This window comes from Tiliqua scincoides, chromosome 4 (assembly GCF_035046505.1).
Source record: "Tiliqua scincoides isolate rTilSci1 chromosome 4, rTilSci1.hap2, whole genome shotgun sequence".
In the NCBI taxonomy this organism is placed as follows: domain Eukaryota; kingdom Metazoa; phylum Chordata; class Lepidosauria; order Squamata; family Scincidae; genus Tiliqua; species Tiliqua scincoides.
In genome coordinates this window covers 130,769,323-130,781,911 of record NC_089824.1, presented here as the reverse complement: position 1 = coordinate 130,781,911, position 12,589 = coordinate 130,769,323, and the positions used below count along the sequence as shown (strand labels likewise).

At 39.6% G+C, this 12,589-nt stretch overlaps 1 protein-coding gene across 3 annotated transcripts in view; it reads right to left on the bottom strand.

The window, feature by feature from the left end:
• Positions 1-1,635: 1,635 nt before the first annotated feature.
• The window catches only part of CDC14A (cell division cycle 14A), a 75,547-nt gene continuing 64,593 nt past the window's right edge, over positions 1,636-12,589 (bottom strand). Inside the window, exons 14-16 of one of the 3 annotated variants that reach the window (XM_066624127.1) lie at positions 11,225-11,353; positions 9,925-10,249; positions 1,636-3,505 (exon numbers count right to left, since the gene is read on the bottom strand). In XM_066624127.1, the coding sequence (XP_066480224.1) occupies positions 3,476-3,505; positions 9,925-10,249; positions 11,225-11,353 (484 nt within the window). In that variant the 3' untranslated portion in view covers positions 1,636-3,475. The remainder of the gene's footprint in view (positions 3,506-9,924; positions 10,250-11,224; positions 11,354-12,589) is intronic. The other 2 variants (XM_066624128.1, XM_066624129.1) reach the window with 2 other exon arrangements.

Here is a 12,589-nt window from a genome sequence, read left to right as displayed (position 1 = left end):
ATCTTAGAGATCGCCTACTCCCGTACAATCCGGCTCGTCCTCTCAGGTCATCAGAGAAGGCCTTTTTACAAGTGCCACCGCCCAAGGAGGTTCGTGGGGCGGCGGCAAGAAATAGGGCCTTCTCAGTAGTGGCACCAACGTTGTGGAACTCCCTTCCCCTTGACTTATGATGGCTCCCTCTCTTGAGTTTTTTCAGCGAGGCCTGAAGACCCTGCTCTTTAAACAAGCCTTCTGATTCCATGGCCTTTTTAACACTTTTATACATCTTTTAGTTTCTTTTGACAGGCTGGATTCCTCTATGATTTGCTGTTTTATGCTCTTTTTATTCTGACTACTGTTTTTATGGCCTCTGTTAATGTGTTTTTTAATATGTTTTTATTTGTGTTAAATCATGCTTTTTAAAATTGTTTTTACATGTAAGCCACCCTGGGTCCCTTTCAGGGAGACGGGCGGGATACAAATAAAGTTTATTAATAATAATAATAATTATTATTATTCTCTTGAAAACTTTACTGCTGATCACACTGAACTATGAGAAGGGGATTTTTACCCAGTTCCATCCATGCTCTTCTATAGTACCACTGTACATGTTATAAAGGGAATGTATACAACACTTGTTTCTGTCTGAATCAAACCCGAGAGTCCCAAAGTTCGTCAAGAACCAAGAAAGGTGGAATAATGGGGAAAATTAGGAGTGATATTGGGAGCAGGGGGAAATACAGCTGATCTCAGCCATAGTTTAGAAGGGCTGAGGGAGAAGCCCTTCTTGATAAAACCTCTAAATTCAGAATCAATATAAAGGGTGATCTACAAAAAAGAGCTTGTATTTGTGGAAAGAAGGTTTTATGCCACAGGGGATCATGTAACATCAACTTTGAAACAGAAATACAGGTAGCTCTTGGTTTACGTTGGTTTGTTTTACGACAATTCACAATAGGTTTGAAGATCTGCTGTGAAGGCGAGGAGCATCTGTTGCCACTGGTGTTCTCTGCAACTTTCCTCTCCCCAAGAGACACGAAGGAGGTTTCCACTCAGCCTTCAAATTGCAGAGTGTCCTGCTTAGCTGTGGGTCGCACAGATCCGTGGGAGAGAACCCCTGGAACGTAGCTGGACTCTGTTTGCAATGTCCTTCTAGGTTGTCAGTCCTAGAGGCACACCCCGACTTGGAGAAGAGAGCTGGTGGCCAAGGCCCCAAGGGACTGGGCCAGGCTATCCTTTGTGGAAGGAAAAGGGAGACAAAATGGTCAGGCTGAGCCTGGGGAGAACAGCAAGGGTTCTTGCCCTCTGAGTTGTAGAGCACTACCTCTGCTGCTAGCTGATGCTGCTTCCTGTTGTCTCCCCACATGGTCACACTACTTGGAGAACCCTTTCCCTTACACTCCTAGCCTGGAACAGCAGATATATGGTGGGTTGCAAAATCAAAATTGCATATTTCTTATATATCAATTTTGAGAGGGGTCTGGAATGTAACTCATTGACTTACATTATAGAATTAGGTTCATTTTACCAATTTTTATTTTTCTGCAACAGGATTGGAACCCCAACGAAAACCAAGGGCTACCAGTGGGTACTGCATACCACCCAAAAGGCAGCACAAAATCTGATTAAAACAAAGTTCTGTATAATTTCAACGTTTATTATTCAGTAGCTTCAATCTCTTTGCACTTCAAAAATAGTACATCTTTATAGTAACTAAGCTAGTAACAAAATACATGTCAAATTTTAGAGGTAGAATTACCTTAGCATTTGCCTATCACTCATACACAGTACATTTTATGTACATATTACAAAAATTATAATATTGCATTCAGTGGTTATTAAACACAGCTGCAATCAAGAATTTAGCCATCATAATTAGGAACCTTTCCTTTCAGAATAAACATAAAGATTTTATTCAATACTAATTATCCTTGCTCAATATGAAACCAACACACACAGCCTACTTCCTCCACTCAGGCTAACATTCTTCATAGCATCATATTAATGGTAAGTGAACGAACACCATCTTGTAGTTTTACCATTGCATTCTGAATGACACTGACCATTAATACGGCAAACAGAGAAGAATATGGGAACTGCATCTATTACAGAATATTTTTCAAGGGTTCTGGAAAAGAACTACATTGCTTTCCTAACAGGATTTGGAGTATAATATAGTAATATAGAACGATGAAATGTGCTGTAAGTATAGCAAACAATAGAGGAAAATGATGTTCAGCTTTAACAATGCATCTGAAATTGATAATGAGAATACGCAAGTTTCCGTCTCCAAACCTAAATTTGTGGTTATAAACACTTTGCAACTCAGTAATGACAAGCCAAATTAAAGACTAAGGGATACACAATTCTTACAAATTCAGAGAATACATAAAATTTTCCTTACTATGCACAAACTCTTCCCCACCATGCATAGCAAAATGTTTGATCCTGGCTTTATATTCAGATACAAAACAGTACAATTTTTAGAATAGGATTATACAGAAAGGAAAATCATACATGAAGTAATGCTTTAAGAATATCTGTTAAACATTTTAGGGTTGGTTATGAATTTTAAATATTATTTTCCCTTTCCTCCAAAAATACATCAGTTAGATGCTAAGAAAAGGCCTAATTCACAGGCATTCTAGATTCCCTTTAAAACGCTCAATTTAAACACCACCAATTAAAAACATTGAGGCCGATATTAACTTGCTTTCCCACAGTAAATTTTAACTGAAGCCACAATAATGAGTTACATTTTTTTTAAAAAAAGTTGATTTTAATGACCTGGATCCCCATATACAGTCACTTCTATGTGCACACATGAGGTTTTCAGGTCCCCTGATCCAGCAGGAGCCCTTTGTGCTTGGTGGAACTCAGAAAGCTCTGGAATGGCACTTCATGAAATGAGAGGGGCTGCTGCCTGGAGCAGTATGGGTAATCCTTGCCCCATGTGTGTACACAGATAGTCTGCAAATATGGGCTTCTCTGAATCCTGGCTAATATTTGCACTATAAAATGCTCTAGTATTTTAAAATACACATTTCGGGTAAAAAAGTGAAGTCTAAATCAAAATATACTCTATTTTTACATAATTATATATATATATATATATATTTATTTATTTATATATGCATATACACACTCACCCACCAACATACACACAGGTTACCAAAATATTTTACTCAGCTCATATACATTGTAACACTGTATCCAGAACTGTAATTACAAATGTATTGCTAAATGTCATAAGAAATATCCTCAAATCTTGCATGTGTACACAAAATTGTAATATTCAGAAATTTAGCTTCAGTGCATTTGCAGTAGTCATTAATTGAAGTCCATGGTCCTTTCAAGACTTGGTGTCTTTAAAAAGAAGTTCTAATGATGCATGAAGAAGCCTCCTTCCCCCGGAGATTGCTTCCCTCAACAGTGCTCCTCCGTGTAGAAAATGGATTTTTAAGAGCTATCCAGTTTTCACCGAAGCAACAAGGCTTTAGTACTGAACATATTCAGACTGAAGGGACTGTGCAGATGAGAAACAGAAACTAGCATCAACATTCAATTACAGGCACATCAACCTTCAAACAAGCAGCCTTCTTTCAAATTGGCAGCATACCTATGCTCTGTGAATCTGTCTATTAGAAATGACAACTATGTGGAACTTCCAAGGTTCAGAGGCAGTATAGACTCTGAATAAGAGCTGTTGTGGGGAGACGGGACAAAAGTGGTAGAGTAGCTGTCTACATTTCTTGCTTGTGAGCTTCCCAATGAAGCATCCAGTCGGCAACTGTGAGAAGCAGGATGCTAGACTAGATTAACCTTTGGGTGGATGCAGCTAGCTATACTCTTATGAGGTCACACACTACTTTCACACCCAAGAAAGTTTATTTTTACAGTATCAAGTGTAAAAATTTTCTACCCCCAGAATACCTCACGTGACTTCTGCACAAATCAATGATTCTTCTAATCAGGAGGTACATCCAGATCAGAAGGCAAGCCTAGACCAGTGCATTTGTGCATAAGACAACAGGTATTCTTTGCAGACAGTACTACTGTGTATCTACATCAGGAGTGACAAACTGTACCCTGATGCGGATGCACAGCAAAAGTGATCAGAGAAGCAGGGATGTTGCTAGGGGAATAGTAGAGGGTGCAGGCCACACTAGGTGAAGTACACAGGGGGGGGGCCCACAGCTGGCCAAAATTTTTTAAATCTTGATAGTTTTGAATAATGCCATCATGTTATATATCATTTGAAGCATAATTTCATGCAGAATGCAGCGAAACAATCTGCATCGAACTCTCTCTATTCTGTCAAAAGTTATAGCCAAAAAGCAAAAGGAGGCAGAGCAATGGTGCATCACCATGCCCACCTCCCAGGGCATTGCCCCACCTAGTACATGGGAGGAGGACGCTCATGGGGATGATGCACTGGCCTCCCACACCAGGTGACACAAACCATAGTGACCCATTGCAGAGAAGGCTGATGGAAGTTTAGCTGAGGTTCATGAGACTTTTCCACAGTGAGACTTTCCCACCAAGGACTGTGTTTCTCGTGGTATATGAACAGGTCTCTTGGGGTTGGCCAGTGTGCCTCAACACTAAGTTTGGAAATTACTGAAGTTCCTTCTTTTTCTTTATGACAGTAATTGGAAGATAAACGTTAAATTGCAAGGAAACCAATATGGGTAATGTTAGCTACAAAAACAAACAAACAAACAAAAAAACTATTTTGCAGTAACAACTTTTCAACAAGACCAACTGATTGTTCTAAGATTCTTCTCATTTTGCTTGTCATCACTAACTAGAAATTCTAGCTATCTTTTACATTAAGTGCTTTCAAACAAAAAAAAAAATCATTGATAGCATCTCTAGAGGTCACCTCAGTAAAGAAAAACTTTAAGATGAAACTATAGTTTAATTGCATTTGATTTAGCTTCAACAATGAAAAGCACTCCAATTTTTATCTTATATTGCGGAAGGAAGTGAGTGAAATATGGCTGAAATGAATCAGGTATCAGCACATTTTATAACATATTGAAACAGATATACAGAAACAGATATTAGATATATATTTTCACAAGAGGAAAGGAGGAACAACAAATGAATAAGCACAGTTACTACAAGCAGTCAAGCCAAAGACAGAGGGAAGTTAGTAGAGTTAAAAGCCAGCCATTATAGCCCTAATCTATAATTTATGTCCTTTTCTGGCCTATAGTTGTACTAACAGAGGCCCTCTGATGTAGAATTTTCTCTTTCCAAATATTCTCCTCATTTTAAGTTTGATTCATTCTTGCAGCGACTACTATAACAATGAAATCAAACCTAAGACCTAACCTACAACATTGCTTTTTGTACACTCATTTCTAACAAGCTAACCTGGCAGTTATGTCTAATGAACTCATTGGCATTTACTTACAGGTGAAGTTAAAAGAAATCCTTCCATCTATACACGAGCTAAGACAGATAACATGATAGATCTTATTCAATTCCAGAAGTGACCTTACTAAGACAGATGACATGGAGATAATGCTATGCAAGTGTAATGCAATGGTACAAAGGTCACTGCAGTAAAGCCTTAGTTATGAGACTGTAAACCAAAGTTCATTGCATTCCATAGCTTTGCTCCTTCTACCACTGGTGCACTTTGAGTTGTCGTTCTAACATCATCTCCTTTCCATAACTGCTGTTAAACCATTTCTGGCCAACGTTGCAACAGGGACCAAATATGTACACCTGTGGGCTGGGCAGAAATGGATTAAGCAGAAAAATCTAGTAGCCTGAGTGAAACCTGTTTTGATGGGATTAAAAAAAAATCAAACTTGAATAAGGCAGCAATCCTAACCAACTTTCTAGCACTGACATAAGGACAATGCAACTCTGAGGTAAGGGAACAAACTTTGCCTGACCTTGAGGAGGCCTCCGTGACTGCCCCACAACTGTAGGATGCAGCACACGCCCCACTGGCACAGCTATGCCAGTACTGAAAAGTTGGTTAGGATTGCACCCTAAGTCTCCTATGATCAGATACTTGGGACTGGTTTACATGTGCAAACCCTAATTATTTTCTCCACTAGATTATGTATGCAAGCATACAGGTGTGATCACATATTGTGTCTCCATGGACTACTACAACAGTACAGTAGCAATCAGCAACTGGGACAAAAGTGCTTAAAAAATTATGGATATGGCTGCTGGCAGTTTGTGTGCTATCCAGTCTAGTCTTCCTGTTCACCATATGACTATGTATTCATGCTAAACCACATGAAGAAAATACGTGGACCCCACATGTGCGAACCAGCTCTTAGTCATCTCACCTGCAGTCAGTCAAATTCATCCTTTCCTTTCTATTCCCCACTCCCACTTTACATCCAAGTGTCATATTCATGCACAGAATTGTATTGATGATCTAGCACAGTCTGAAATATTAGTTCTTATTTTTAATATAAAATATTCTTGACTATTTATATAAGCAACTATAAAAGATATCTAAATGACAACCTAGGCTGCACCAGTGCTTGTAGTCTCAAAATAAGACTCTCTCTCTGCAGTTTAAAAATACAACAGAAAAATCCATAGCAACATACCATATGTGGAAATAAATATATGCATTTATGAATACAAGCAAGAAACATGTTAAAAATTAACAGTATTATATTCATAATCCCAGAAATACATAGCATTTTTTTTTCCTATTTCAGAATGCAAAATGCCCATCTGGCCTTTCTCCTCTACAGGACCTTCTACTTCATTTTACTTTTTAATCCTACCATTTTAGTAGGTTCAAAAGTGCATTATTATTTGTTTCCCTCCCCGCATCAACATAAGTACTTCCAAATCTAGGTAACATTGATCAGAGATACAACAAAAACAAGGTTCTTACATTTATAGCCAAGATCAATATCTTTACAGTTGTTTTGAACTTTCTTGATAACAAATGAACCCTAAGGTTCTCCACCCTAAACTATGGATCAGATTACTATCATGACACTGCTAATAGGAAGCATATCACTAATTAAGAACAAGTTTTATGTATGTAGATTTTTTATAAGAAAAGTATGCTAAGAATGTCTGCTTCGTTATGCAAATCAGATAGATTACAAAAGACCAATTGCCCTGTGAGGGAGAATCCAGGAGAGAAAGAGATGGAGAGCAAACAGATGAAGAGACCAGATTATGCTTACTCCGATTTCAGTTGGACTAGGTTTTTGTCTGACATACAAAGCGATTAATAGGACTATTTTATGTATGTTGCAAGATGCTTTAGAACTCTGGAAACGGAGGTTCTCCTGAGCAAATTAAGTAAAAGCCAAGAGCTATTCTTCAACATCAAAAGCAACCTTTATACCAGCACATACACATATCTTGCATTATCTTAGCTCAGGCAAGATACTCAGTATGAGCCACAATCCATTTCAAACATTACACATACATACACACACTGAGGATGTGCTACAAGCACTTTTGTCGTAGAGAAGGGAGAAACTCTTATCAACATCTCTTGTTTTATCGCCACAGTCATAAGTACGCGGGAAATGAGACTGGAAGCTTAGCCCTGTATGAGATCAGCTAGTGGGGCAACTATTGACTATCGGATTTTTCCTGTGTGTGACATGCATTTATGGATTATGGAGCCATCTTCTGATCTTATATAAATTTGAATTTTATTCGTATATTGTTTTGATGTATGTATATGCCAATAAAGGTTACAACAACACACACTGAGGATTGATTCATAGTGCATGAATCCTCAAGTCTATAGCAGTGATTTTCAATCATTTTCATCTCATGGCACACTGACAAGGCACTAAAATGGTCAAGGCACACCACCAGGTTTTTGAAAATTGACAAGGCACACCATGCTGCCAGTGGCGGCTCACATCTCCCATTGACCCTATTAATAAATAACCTTCCCCCAAATTCCTGTGGCACACCACCAAGGCACAGTGGTTGAAAATGGCTCGTCTATAGTAACTTGCAAAGAGAATATGGAACCACATGAAACTGAGATGTAGCTAACTAATTGTACTACCATGGATTAGGCTAGGCTCAAGTATCTAGTTTCTAAAAACATGGCAGTTGCTAAGACCATACAACTTTTGCCCAATGATACCCTGGGCCTGTGCACATGTGCAACCTGTGAGCGCTTTTGAAAAAGAGCTGTAATGTGCTTTGCGACAGTTCTTCTAATAGGCATGCCGCAGGAAGGTCGGAGCCTTCCCACTGGCGCCAGGGCTCCCAGGGATGCCTGCTGAAGCAGGTACATCTGGTGAAGCGATGGGGGAGGGCAAGAAGGGGGTGTAATGGTGTGAAGCAGGGTGGTGGGATCTGTGGTGATGGCCAAACCCTATCCACCTTCCTGGGCTTGATCTGCTGACAAGGATCAACTTGGGCTTGCGCCAGCAATATCACTGGTGCAGGATTAAGCTGACCCATTGAGGCTGCTGGGGCTTACCTGCAAGGGGAAAAATGCCCCCTTATCCCAAGAAGACCTGCAGCAGCCAAAATTCCTCTGCAGGATGTAGCGGGAATTTAGTTAGAACAGGGAATGGCACAAAAAAAAATACAGAAAATAGAATTTGTAGAACTCCTTGACCATCGTAGTTCATGGTAATCAAATTACACTGGTCTTTGAATCCATGCATGCATAATTAGGAATTTTTGAAGATTTCCCTTGTTCTACCTCTTTGTCTTTTCAAAACATTCTGAAGATAGACTCTGATGCTTTCCTATAGTAGCATGTACCCCAACTTGTCACTTAAGACACCTGAAACCTAGAAGTAGCATGCTACAGAAATGTACTATAAACTTTCTATCTCAGACAAGGAACTTGTTCTACACTTTCTTAAAATCCACTGCCATTTTACAGTGCTTTATGCATGAAAACTATTGCAAAAATAAAATGCAAATCAGGAAATAAAAAATGGCTTTTTAAAACAACTACAATAAATATGTTGTAAAATAATCCTGAGATCAACTTGTTTTTAGAAACTATACCATCACATCACAGAAGGAGAAAGGATTTCAAAGTGCTTTGTATAAAAGTGAAGCAAGCTGATGTTTTGCTTGGTACACCGTCAAAGCTATGCAGGTTGACCACAGATCTCCAAAATAAAACGAAGGAATTCCAGCTCTCAGTTCTGGAAAGCTTACACCACATATTTTAGTGCCTCCATGCTAGTATTAAACTCTTAAGATGTATAATGAAAGGTCCAATTCCAAGCATATTAGAGAGAGCTAAAAGGCTTAGCCAAAACAAAGTAAAATTTTAGAATTATGGAAAATGCACTAATTTATTTTCCATTTGAAATTTTAAGAGATGTAGTGAAAGTACTTTTAGTTTTGTGTATAAAGGATGCACACACTTATTTGCATATTTCACTCACACAGGAACAGGCACGTTAGATCTGGAAAATAACTTAAAAAGCCACAGAAGTTAGGAAGATGAGTTTTAGAGTAGATTTACAATTTAATTCAAACTCTAGCTAAACGGGGTTGTCACAAATTTAACTGACACTTTTAATAGTAGTAATACTATATATAGTTTTGTTGAATTTGTTCTCAACCAGTTACCTTTTATATCTGATGAGCCAGATAGACCCTACATCCCTATGAAAATTTTCAGTTTTATTATGAGTGATTTGAAATAGATAAACTAATGAAAAAGTGCATCCATGAAAGATGTTAGAGAGTTAATGGATTATCTGCTTTCTTTTGGGAGCAACACTAAAGAAGCAGAAGTAAAAGCAGCTGACTGCTTTTGCCAAGAGGAGAACAGCCAAAAAAGCACAGATGCTGTTTGCATAAAAAGAGCATTTCTTAGATAGGGAGAGACCAGAAAAGAAGATCTAGAATTGCTAGAAACTCTTCTGAGGGAGTTTTGGTTGAAGGAAGAGGGTTCTGTCAAGTTCCCTGAGAGGGCCGCTGTGGCTGTGAACTTACAGGAATTGAACGACTCAGGAATCTTGCTGGAGAAGCAGCGAGCCCCGTAAAAGATCTGTAGGTGCTGTATTCGTCTGTCAGGACGCTGGGAGAATTGGTATAGCTGTTCAGGTTGGTAGCACTACTGCCGCTCCTGTTGTACAGGTTGTTGTTCAGCTCACGGTAATTTCTGGCAGGCAGCTGTGCACTGCCATTCAAATGACTGGAGATTTGGTTTACAGAATAACCTGTCCTAGAGGACGATGATGTCAGTTTGCTCTCAGCATCATCTGAAGCAGCATACAGGTTCCCTAGAGAACTGGCTAGCCTGGAGTTTATGGAAATGCTGAACGGAAAACACATGTGGGGTAAACACACACACAAAATGTACATACATGTGATGATTAATGCAAGACATTTTTAAATGCACTCGGGGGAAGTGACAAACCATGGTCACAACATTAAGTCATGGCAGTGCACAACTGCATTCTCTCTCTGAAATAATGCAGATTATGAAACACCCACTGAAAAAGCTTGAAGGTTAAAAATGATATAATAGCTATAATATCCTGAATAAATACATGGGCATGATTTCCTCAGAACAAGTGCAGGAGATGACCATGGACTTTTAGAACTGTCTACAGAGTTCCCTTTAGTAGCAGCTACTATCTGACTTATTTACTCTATTTTTTTGGCTTGTATAAGTAGCTGGAAAGTGCTTGCAGGGAGAAAATGATATAAAACCTTGAGTACGCTTGTGTATATTCTAACACAGGGGTGTCAAACATAAGGCCTGGGGGCCGGATGCGGCCCGCAGAAGCTTTTTATCTGACCCTTGGGATCTCCGCTGCTGAAGTGTTGGGCTCTCCCATATCCTGAAATATGATCAAGATTTGCATATTTTCTTTTCTGTCATTTGCCGCTAATGTGTTCCTAAGTGAGAAAAAGTGCTTACTTCTGTTTATGACCTGTTTAATGACATCACTTATTGCCTAATGACATTACTTCTGGCCCTCAGCAGGCATCATAAATGCCATTTGGCCCACTGTATGAAATGTGTTTGACACCCCTGTTCCAACACATAGTACTTGGGATCACACCAGTAGTTTTTATTAGTATCAAGGACCACTTGTTGAGACCATAATACTAATATACCATAATCAGGTGTCCAAAAAGGACATGTCAGACATAGGAGAACACTGTTAGAATGCTTTAGATTCTTAAGTTCAAAGGGACAAGATGCACATGCATGAACACAGATATAACATACATTACCCCTCTCCTAGTTTTCTTCTAAAAGGAAAAGCAGAGCAAGGCATACCTTTTCAAATTTGAGCCTGAAGATTGAGAATGCCTGCTTATTCTCTTTGCTGCGGGTGAAACAGCAGCCACCACTTTGGAGGACTTCAGAGGAGATATAGATCCTTGTGATAGAGATGCAGTATTCAATCTTTAAAAAGTACCAAAAAAAGGTAAAAGAGCTGAATGATCACACTGTTGGTGTAATTTTTATCATTCAGATGCAAACTTGGAAAGTAACACTTTAAATGTCTTGGCAGCCTTTTCAGAGGCAGAAGCTTTACTAAAGTTATCAATTAACAAAAATTCTGCAATTACCTCAACAGTAGTTGTGGTATGGCCTGAGCTGGACGAGGGTTGCACGCTCCCACTAAAGCTCAGATTTGGGCATACCCTCAGGTTCTGAACAGTTAGCCCTTGGCATCCATGGGGCTTCCATTCCTGGAACCCCCGCGGATGCTGAAACCCATGGGTAACTGAATCCAAGGGGTCAGGATCATGTTCTGAGACCTGGAGAGACTGTGCATGGTCTCACCAGCCTCAGAAATGCCTCCCAGAGCTGTTGGAAAGGCACTTCTGGAAACTGGAAGAGCCCTTCTGACACCTCCAGAAGAATTTCTGAGGCCCAGAGAGGGTACGAGCTTCCAGTCATGCCTGGGAAGTCAGGTGTGGCACTCCACTGCAGGTTCAGAACCTGGGGTGAATCTAATCTGCTGGTTCCAAATCCACAGATAAAAAGCACCCACCTGTACTACTTTTTGAAGTTCAGTTGGCAACAGTGGCCAGGACAGCATTTTACCAGCTTTGTTGGTTCATCAACTTTGCCTTTTCCTGGAGAAGAGTGACTTGGCCAAATATGAATGTCACTAAGGCATGAATAATTGTGGCTATCTGTGTGAGGTTGCCTCTGAAAGTGGCTTAGAGGCTTTAATGGGTGGGCTATGCAGGTCAAGCAGTAGCACCAAAATTAAAGAACTCCATCCGTAGGAAAGTCCATTTTGCCCAATTTTGGGTGCCTGGCAGAAGTAATATTTTTCAGAGACTTTTTGCCAGTTGGTGTGCTTCCCAGAGTTGTTTTCTGTGATAAGCAATGTAAAAGCATGAAGGGCTTATATGTACATCTACTGCAAGTCAGACAAAAGAATGCTGAGCTGTTCCTGATATTCAATACAGCCATGGTAGGCTTGCAAGCAGACAAGGAATAAGTCCTTCCACTAAACAATAATAAGTGGGAGTGACTTCCAAGAGCAGCACTCTGAATATGACATCTAACATGAGAATCTGCTCTAACAGCTACCCAAATCGTTATCAAAGAGTGTAAAAATTCAGATGGTTAAAGGTTAGAGAGTGCTGGAGATACTCAATTATAAACTGATCTCACAGATAA